The sequence below is a fragment of the Bombina bombina genome, chromosome 5, assembly GCF_027579735.1.
Source record: "Bombina bombina isolate aBomBom1 chromosome 5, aBomBom1.pri, whole genome shotgun sequence".
Lineage (NCBI taxonomy): Eukaryota > Metazoa > Chordata > Amphibia > Anura > Bombinatoridae > Bombina > Bombina bombina.
Genome location: NC_069503.1, coordinates 714,522,414 through 714,531,801, shown reverse-complemented (window position 1 = coordinate 714,531,801; position 9,388 = coordinate 714,522,414). Strand labels below are relative to the sequence as shown.

At 34.9% G+C, this 9,388-nt stretch overlaps 1 protein-coding gene across 1 annotated transcript in view; it reads left to right on the top strand.

The window, feature by feature from the left end:
* Positions 1 to 8,323, top strand: part of NEDD9 (neural precursor cell expressed, developmentally down-regulated 9) — a 52,058-nt gene extending 43,735 nt beyond the window's left edge. The window contains exons 3-7 of the mRNA XM_053714745.1: positions 2,478 to 2,576; positions 3,329 to 3,427; positions 4,084 to 5,247; positions 7,159 to 7,248; positions 7,339 to 8,323. Coding sequence (XP_053570720.1) covers positions 2,478 to 2,576; positions 3,329 to 3,427; positions 4,084 to 5,247; positions 7,159 to 7,248; positions 7,339 to 7,848 — 1,962 coding nt within the window. The 3' untranslated portion in view covers positions 7,849 to 8,323. The remainder of the gene's footprint in view (positions 1 to 2,477; positions 2,577 to 3,328; positions 3,428 to 4,083; positions 5,248 to 7,158; positions 7,249 to 7,338) is intronic.
* The last annotated feature ends 1,065 nt before the right edge of the window (positions 8,324 to 9,388 follow it).

Below are 9,388 nucleotides of genomic sequence, written 5' to 3'. Positions count from 1 at the left end.
TCGCTACACACGTATGCCTCTTGTTATTGGCGCACCCAGTACTGCATTGCTGCTCTGACACTCACTTTAACTATGTCTGTGTGAGCCCGTTACAGGAGGTAAACACATACTAATACGCAACAACAGTGCAATAATAAAATGCTCAAACACAGAGTGCTTCATTTCTGCACAGTTAGGTCACTTTGATGTTAGGGAGTGAATAGAATGTTATATTATTATGGGTCATTTAAAAGCAGGTTTAGCATTTTAAGTTTACTTCAGCAGAGTTCTATGCTTTTGTGAAGGCAAAATATCATCAAAGGATCTGTAAGTAAAAAAAATAACGGCACAGATATAAATATTACCCATTAGGGTCGTATTAAACCTAAATATCACCCACTAGGGTCGTATTAAACCTAAATATTACCCACTAGGGTCGTATTAAACCTTAATATGTGAGGTGTGTTCTGCTACCATACAAGTGATGAAAGTCTGGTTGCTGCAAAAGCATAAAGTTTATTTGTGTGGTCAGCCGTTAGTTCAATTGCTTTCTATTAGTTATCTGAACCACAGGTGAAGTCAGCACTGTTTTCTAGCTTGACTGCAGAAACACTATAGCTTTTGCAACTAGTGTGGCATTTTTAGAAGCTAGTGACTAGTTAAATACACATACAAAGATTTAAACACATAAATAAAAGTACCCAAGTTCAGCTCAATTCAGGCTGTAGTATACTAGGTATAGCACTAAGCACCCAGTTCTGTTAGTAGCATATTAGTTACTCATAAACCAAAGAAAACACAGAATCTTGGAGGCTCTGGGAGAAACAAACACTTCCTATTATACTATAGTATTCTCCAAGGTAAGAATGCTTCTGATCAGTAAATATGCAGTTAACACCCTTTATTTTGTGGTATATTTGGTTTTGTTGGACTTTGTTGACAGAAGGCTATTCTGCATAGAATTGCTCATTTTATGCACATTCTTTTTGGTCCCTTTTTCAGTATATATCTTTGACATACATTAATTAGAATAGCAAGTTTAGATTGTGTAAATAAGTATGAGTATTTTGTGCATATGTAATCCTGTAAATCATAGGCTTTATCATACACTGTTGTGTCTTCACAAATACTTCTGCAGACAGTATTTGTGTAAAAACTACTTTTATTACTTGATGTTCCTAACAGTGCTGGGCATTAACGCTGTTAGGATGACATGGAATGTCCTGCCTTTTTTGGCATCCTGCACCCTCCTACTTTTATTCAATGGGAATCTGACTGGGAGATGTGTGCCTGGCCTTGAAATCAAGTGATTGCATCAATGATCTAGTGATTTAGTTTTTCAAGCAAGAGTTTACATCAGAGCTTTCTTCCGATTTTAAACACTTGCCCCCAGCATGAAGGGGTTAAAAGGGACAAAAACAAAAAATGTTCTGTCACATGTAAGAAAAAATATTGTATGATAATAAAATATTAAATACAGTAGGCTTGTATACTTAACAAATGCACAGTAACAAGACAATACAATAACACTATGGCACTTAAAACACACCCGCAGCTTCATAAATGGAGCCCTTAGTCCGAATTTCAGATGAGTAGTAGATTTTTTTATATTTCCTGCAATCTGTATCATGTGATGGCCACCAGCCAATCACAGACTCATATATATATATATATATATATATATATATATATATATATATATATATATATATATATATACTGTGAACTCCTGCACATATTCAGCAGGAGCTGGTGCCTCATAAAGTGTGGATATAAATTGGAATGTTTTTAAATATTGCACGCTCTTTTTGAGTCATGAAAGTTTATTTTGACTTTAGTGTCTCTTCAAGTTAAAGTTGCTTAAAGGGACATAAAACAAGTTGGGATAGAGACAAATACAAATTTATACTGCAGTGCCTCGCCATTAACCCTTTCTATTTAGTTTCTGAATTGTAAAGCTCTAACTCCCCCCACACATTTCCTTCTATGGCTATATCTATATCTATTGTTGTTTTGGTAGAATGCAAAAGTGCATAGGGATTATCTGCTGGAGCATGCCTAGAAGCTGTGAACTCGGTTTAAATACAATGCCTGTGTCTAAACACTGATAAGGGGGGGGGGGGGCTGGAGTTGACTGCTCCAGGTAGCTTAGCTATGTAATTCATTTTGCTTATATTTAAGAAATTATTTTAAAATACTTGCCAGCAATTTATTTAAAAAAAATGTATGCAAACTATTTTTAATTAATTAGCCCTTTTATAATATGCACAGATCTCAACCTGTTTTCTGTCCCAGTTTAAACAGATGTGAAAACTAGCAAAAAAATATTTTATAGCAACGTATGCATAAGTTCAATTCAATAAGGCTAAGGAAACAAAAATAAAATATGCAAATATTACAATATTTCATCATTTCCCTGATAAAGAAACTTTTTATAACTATGAACAAGATTGTGCTGCAGTTAGCATTCCTATTTACTCTTTCTTCTTCATTTTCAGGTCATAACTCCAACCAGAATGGGACAAGGATATAATTACGAATCTGCTTCCAGGTGGCAGACAAACGTCTATGATATTCCTCCTACTCGACCACAAGAGGTATGGAAATAGAGAAAATATTAAACAATTTACTCCTCTTTTTGTTTGTTTGATTTTTTTTTTGACAGCATTAAAGGGACAGTAAACACTGTGAAATTTGTGATATATATGTGTAGGTAGCTCATTTATTTTTATGTTCCCCTTTCCTGAAGTTGTTTAAGTTTTTTTTAAGAGTTTTTTAATTTTGAGAACTGGTAGTGCAAACAATATTTTTATAACAAACCTTGGCTACTTGTGTGTACTCCAATAACAAGCCCGGATTGGCTCCTCTAGATATGTCAAGTAGTGGGTGGAGTTTGGCTACTGCAGAAAACAAGAAAACAAGTTGATAATGCATTCCCAGTATGTTAATGTATTGAAAAACTACAGATTGAATCTTGTCATGGTCGCCTTAAATACTTATCTGGATTTTTTAAAAGTTACTGATTAAAATGCAGAAATTAATTTAAAAAATACCTGCACAATTTAAATATATTGAAACAATATATACGCAGAAATATTCCAATGCATAAAAAAGTAGCAGAGACAATGTTAATTCCTTTCTTAAATAGCTTCTGTTCTCTCTAAATGCTAAAGATGGAAGTAAATATCTGTATATTGTAAATATCTAAAAGTGACTGTAACAAGTCATGCATAGAGATGAGGCACACTCGGGTCGATTTAACAATACCTCAGGTTGTAGTGTCTTCTAAAATATGTTTCTGAGTCATTTGCTCCATAATTATTTTTTTCCACACTACTTCTCATTTTAGGTATATGATGTTCCACCTGCTGCAAAAAGTGTTATGTATTTTAGCCCAGTTCAGGATAAAAGGGAAAATGGAATATATGATGTTCCTTCAGCACAACCGGTAAGTTCTAAAAAATAATAATAATAATAATAATATAATATATATATATATATATATATATATATATATATATATATATATATATATAGATATTCCCTATATTACAGGGGTTTACAAATTTGCTTGAAACGTAGGAGTTATTCAGAATATTGTGGAGCCTGCTATACAATTTGTAGGAGACAAAGAATTGCATTCATATGGGGAAAGACTGTATGTAGATGAAGAATTTTCAGTCACGACCACCTGGATCATGGGATTGGTCAACAACTCCTGATACATTTTACTTTTGATTTGTTTTTAATATTTACTATTTTTAACATGAAAGTAACCAATATGTCACATTTATATGGAGGTTTTTTATGGGCACCAGAAAGAACAAGTTCATCAATCAATATATTTATGTATATTTAAGAACTAAAATTTAATTGCAAAGTGTTAAATTAACTTTTCAGTTTGGTTTACTTAATTTAGATTTTTACTTAGGGATTTTAAGTATGTTTTAATTAGATTAGTATATTAGTTGTAATATGCTTTATTTTCAATGTGTTTTAATTAAAATAAAACACTAGATGGAACATTTTCTTACGTTATGCTTTTAAGTTAGTGAATTACATTACACTTATTTTAACAAACGTATTTATTGCCTGCTATTCTAGGTCTACAATACCTTGCCATCTACAAAGGAAAAGATGTATGATTTTCCTTCTTCATTAAAGCAGAAATCTGAAGGGGTTTATGACACTTTACCTCCAAGTTCAAAAGTTGCTTGCCAGGAACTTTGCATGAAAATCAATGGAGTTAGCCCAGTACAAATTGATGTTGGCATAAGAAAGCATAGTCTATATGACTTTCCTCGAAACCATCAACCTAGTTTGCAGACAGATGATTACGACTTTCCCAGGGGTGTTCATTTGCCTGCTGAAGGTGAAGGTTTTTTATCCGATGACAAAGAAGGGGTGTATGACTACCCTCCACAGATACAGCAGGACACTAAAGCTTTACAAGATGTCACTGATGGTGTGAATAGGTTGTCTTTCTCCAGTACAGGAAGCACAAGAAGCAACATGTCAACATCATCCACAACATCTAAAGAGTCTTCTGCAACATCTTCACCATCTCAAGACAAAAAAATGCAGCTTCTTCTTGATCCAGACACAGCCATCGAAAAACTGTTAAAACTGCAACAGATAGTTGAGTTATCTGTCTCCAAATTAATAGCCTTTGTCAACACAGAATGGCGTTCTTATGTATACATGGAGAGACATGTAAATGAAATCCATGCTGCATTGGACAAAGTTGAGCAGTCTCTAACCGAATACCTCCACTTTGCCAAAGGAGCTACAAATAATGCATCTTGTATTAAGGAATCTGGTCTCCAGAACAAAATGAGAAGAGAGCTGAGAAGACTTGAAGACTCATATCAGATTCTCACTCAGAGTAGCCAGGAACTGAGCAATTGCAATTGGTCAGTGAATGTCCTTGCTTTCAATAAAACAAACAAGTGTGACAGCCTTGAGAGGTCTGTCATGGTGGCCAGGACAATCATAGATGATGCTAAGCAGTTAACCACCACCATTAGTGTTAATGCAGAGATTTTGTTCAAACAAGTGACTGTTGATACCCATAAAAATAAATCTTCAGATGCCATTAACGGTACTACTGAGTATCCCTTCAATGGATCCAATCTCCATAATTTACAGGAAAATAATGTTCAAAACCATACAAAGCCATTACCCCATATTATTAAAGAGCATAATGGCAAAAGTTGTGATGGTTCAGTGAAAAGTTGGATGGATGACTATGACTATGTTCATTTACAGGTAATAAATATTGGCAAAAGGAGCATACAGTGACTTTTGATTTTATTTGCAGATACGCTCATTTATAATTTATACTAATATTACTTAATGCATTACTTGTTAAGAATCATTCACAGGTAAAATAAATACAAAAAGGATTTTACATAAGATAGGTTTTGTATACTTTCCTATAGAATAGCTGTACATCAAAGAGCAGTATAATCTTTTTGGCATATCAATTGCAATAATGATATATAAATAGATATACGTGATTGTAAGGTATATAAAAGGTGTGGCTATGGTAATTGCTCCCTTACATTCCAAATGTAGATAGTATTGTTTTAATTAAATTAATAAATACACAGGATGACTTGAACTGACTGAATGATGGAATTCTCACTAAAAAGCCTCACCAAGCTGTCTGCCTTTGTATCCTGCTGCTTCCTACCTGTCACATTATCTATTGCGCCATTATATATTTGTCTGCTTACCTGTGATGCTCTGTCAAGATTGATATAATGAACCACTACCCATTCATCTGCTTATATATGTAATGGATATTTAATTCTAAAAGAAAATCTATTGTTGTGTACTTCCCACGTATCCTTATCCATAGTTGTGTACTTCCCACTTATCCATAGTAGTGTACTTCCTACTTATCCATAGTAGTGTACTTCCTACTTATCTTTATCCATAGCTGTGTACTTCCCACTCATCCTCATCCATAGTAGTGTACTTCCTACTTATCTTTATGCATAGTTGTGTACTTCCCAATCATCCTTATCCATAGTAGTGTACTTCCCTCTCATCCTCATCCATAGTAGTGTACTTCCCACTTATCCTTATCCATAGCTGTGTACTTCCCAATCATCCTCATCCATAGTTGTGTACTTCCCACTTATCTTTATGCATAGCTGTGAACTTCCCACTTATCTTTATCCATAGCTGTGTACTTCCCACTCATCCTTATCCATAGCTGTGTACTTCCCAATCATCCTTATCCATAGTAGTGTACTTCCCACTTATCTTTATACATAGCTGTGTGCTTCCCACTTATCTTAATCCATAGCTGTGTACTTCCCTCTCATCCTTATCCATAGCTGTGTACTTCCCACTTATCCTTATCCATAGTAGTGTACTTTCCACTTATCCTTATTCATAGCTGTGTACTTCCCTCTCATCCTTATCCATAGCTGTGCTTCCCACTCATCCTTATCCATAGCTGTGTACTTCCCTCTAATCCTTATCCATAGCTGTGTACTTCCCATTCATCCTTATCCATAGCTGTGTACTTCCCACTCATCCTTATCTATAGTAGTGTACTTCCTACTTATCATTATCCATAGCTGTGTACTTTCAACTTATATTTATCCATAGTAGTGTACTTCCTACTTATCATTATCCATAGCTGTGTACTTCCTACTTATCCTTATCCAAAGTTGTGTACTTCCTACATACCTTTATCTGTAGTTGTGTACTTCCTACATACCTTTATCTGTAGTTGTGTACTTCCTATTATTCTTATCCATAGTAGTGTACTTCCTACTTATCATTATCCATAGCTGTGTACTTCCTACTTATCATTATCCATAGCTGTGTACTTCCTACTTACCCTTATCAATAGTTGTGTACTTCCTACTTATCCTTACTGACTGATAGTTAACTGAAATGCATATTGACTGATAACTACTTCATGTTGATTCTCATTGACCATCCCAAAATGGGCAAATAACTAAAGACTCAAGACCTGTTTGATTACATTATATTAGTATAGTGATGAAAAGTTAAAAAAAAGCACTGTAAGGGTGAGTTCTCCAGCAGCAATTTATAAGTCTTAATTCTGTTCATCACATCATTTATAATGTGATGCCATATATAGTATCTGTTATGTAAATCCCAGGCTTATCACTTGTGTTTGTTACCTTCCTTTAGGGAAAAGAAGAATTTGAGCGTCACCAGAAAGAGCTTCTAGAAAAGGAAAACATCATCAAACAAGGCAAACCACAACTGGAACAACACCAGGTAGGCCACATGCCCCCATTTCCTTTGTGTTTGCAGGGACTATTAAAGGGATTATGCAGAAAATTGAGATTTTCCTTATCTGTGTTTCAGCTGAGTCAGTTCCAGCAGCTGGAGAGAGAGATTACAGCACCAGTGGAAAATGATATCTCTAAGTGGAAGTCACCTCATAGCATTCCTGCTGAAAACAGTTCTCTGGCTCCGCAAGATAAACGGTTGATTTCCTTTTACTCTGAACAGTGTGAGAATTTGTTCATTTCCCTTCTGAATGCGATTGATGCCTTTTTCAGCTGCATGAGCACTGCTCAGCCTCCGAGGATTTTTGTTGCTCACAGCAAGTTTGTTATCTTGAGCGCCCACAAACTGGTGTTTATTGGGGACACCTTGTCAAGACAAGTTGTAACAAAGGAAATTTCTAACAGGCTAATGAACTCTAGCAACCAGCTTTGTGAACTACTTAAAAACATTGTCACTTCTACAAAAATGGCAGCTTTGAACTATCCTAGCTCTGCATCATTGCAGCAAATGGTCGACCATGTAACAGAACTGTCTAACCAAGCACAACTGTTTAAACTCTCTTTAACACAGATGGCATCCTTGTGAGAAAATGAAATCACAATTTTAATTTGTATATTTTGTCAATAAGAAAGATTATGAACTTATTATTTTATATGTAAATACAATGTTATATTTTTTTAGATTTTTTTATGGATTGCTTAAAATACATTCTGTTGAGACAGAGCTTTATTTAAAAATATATATATATATTATGAACTCTTCAGATTTATACAAAACGTGGTATGTACTTTATGTGATTTGAAACATTCCCCATGTAGATCCAAAAAAGTGAGCACCTTAGGTTGTGTGTATTAAGAGCGAAATTTAGTCCTTATAAAGTTTGTAGTCTTACATTAGCCACAGGGAATAAACTGTAAAGTGCACCAAAAGCAGTCATGTTATAAATACGTGCACATGATGCTATGTTAGTTTTGTGTGCAATCTGTACAAAATGGATTTATATTTTAAATTAAAATGAAGACCTGTTTGATGCTAAATGAACACATTTGTGTGAAAATGATATTGTGAGTTGTCCTGCTTTACTTTTCACTCTAGAACAAAATGCATTTGTAATTATTACTATATAACCCCTTTTAGGCAAGAAAAGGTAGGTAACTTTAATTATTCAGACTGTTAGCTATATACTATGTTTTAATTACCATCCAATGAACATACATGTGTAAACCTATCCGTATACTTAACTGCCTTCTACTGAGATTATGGGGCATATTTAAGAAGGTGCGAGCGGACATGATCCGATATTGCGGATCATGTCTGCTGCACATCGATAAATGCCGATAGCATACGCTCTCAGCATTTATCATTACACCAGCAGTTCTTGTAAACTGCTGGTGCAATGCCGCCCCCTGCAGAGTGTGTCAATCAACCAGATCGTATTTGATCCGGTTGATTTCTGGTAATGTCTGTCCGCCGCCTCAGAGCAGGCGGACAGGTTATGGAGCAGCGGTCTCTAGACCGCTGCTTCATAACTTGTGTTTCCGGCGAGCCTAAAGGCTCGCCAGAAACATGGGGCATCAAGCTACGTTCGAAACTTGATAATTTGGCCAATATATGTAATTTGTGTGAATATATAATAGTAGGTCATGTCACAACACCCGTAATGCACAGTTAAATGCAATGATAGCACACAGTACTGAATAATAGGAAATGCTTAAAAGGGACATAAAACTTCTTAAAGGGATACGAAACACCCAAAAAATCAATTTGTGATTCAGACACAACATATAATTAAAAAAAAATGTCCAATTTGTTTCTATTAACAATTTTGCTTTGTTCCATGGTATTCTTTGTTGAAGAGATACCTAGGACATCAATCTAGTTCTCTTGCATAAGGATAACATTCTTTTAAAACTGTTGTCATATAGTGCTCCAGAGATGTGCACGCTCCTGAGCTCACGTACCTGCTTTTTAACAAAAGATACCAAGAGAACACAGAAAATTTGATAATAGAAGTAAACAAGAATGTTCTTTAAAATTGCATGCTCTATAGGAATTGTGAAAGAAAATGTTTGGGTTTCATGTCCCTTTATAATTTTAATATAACGTTTAGCTATGATATGCAGCA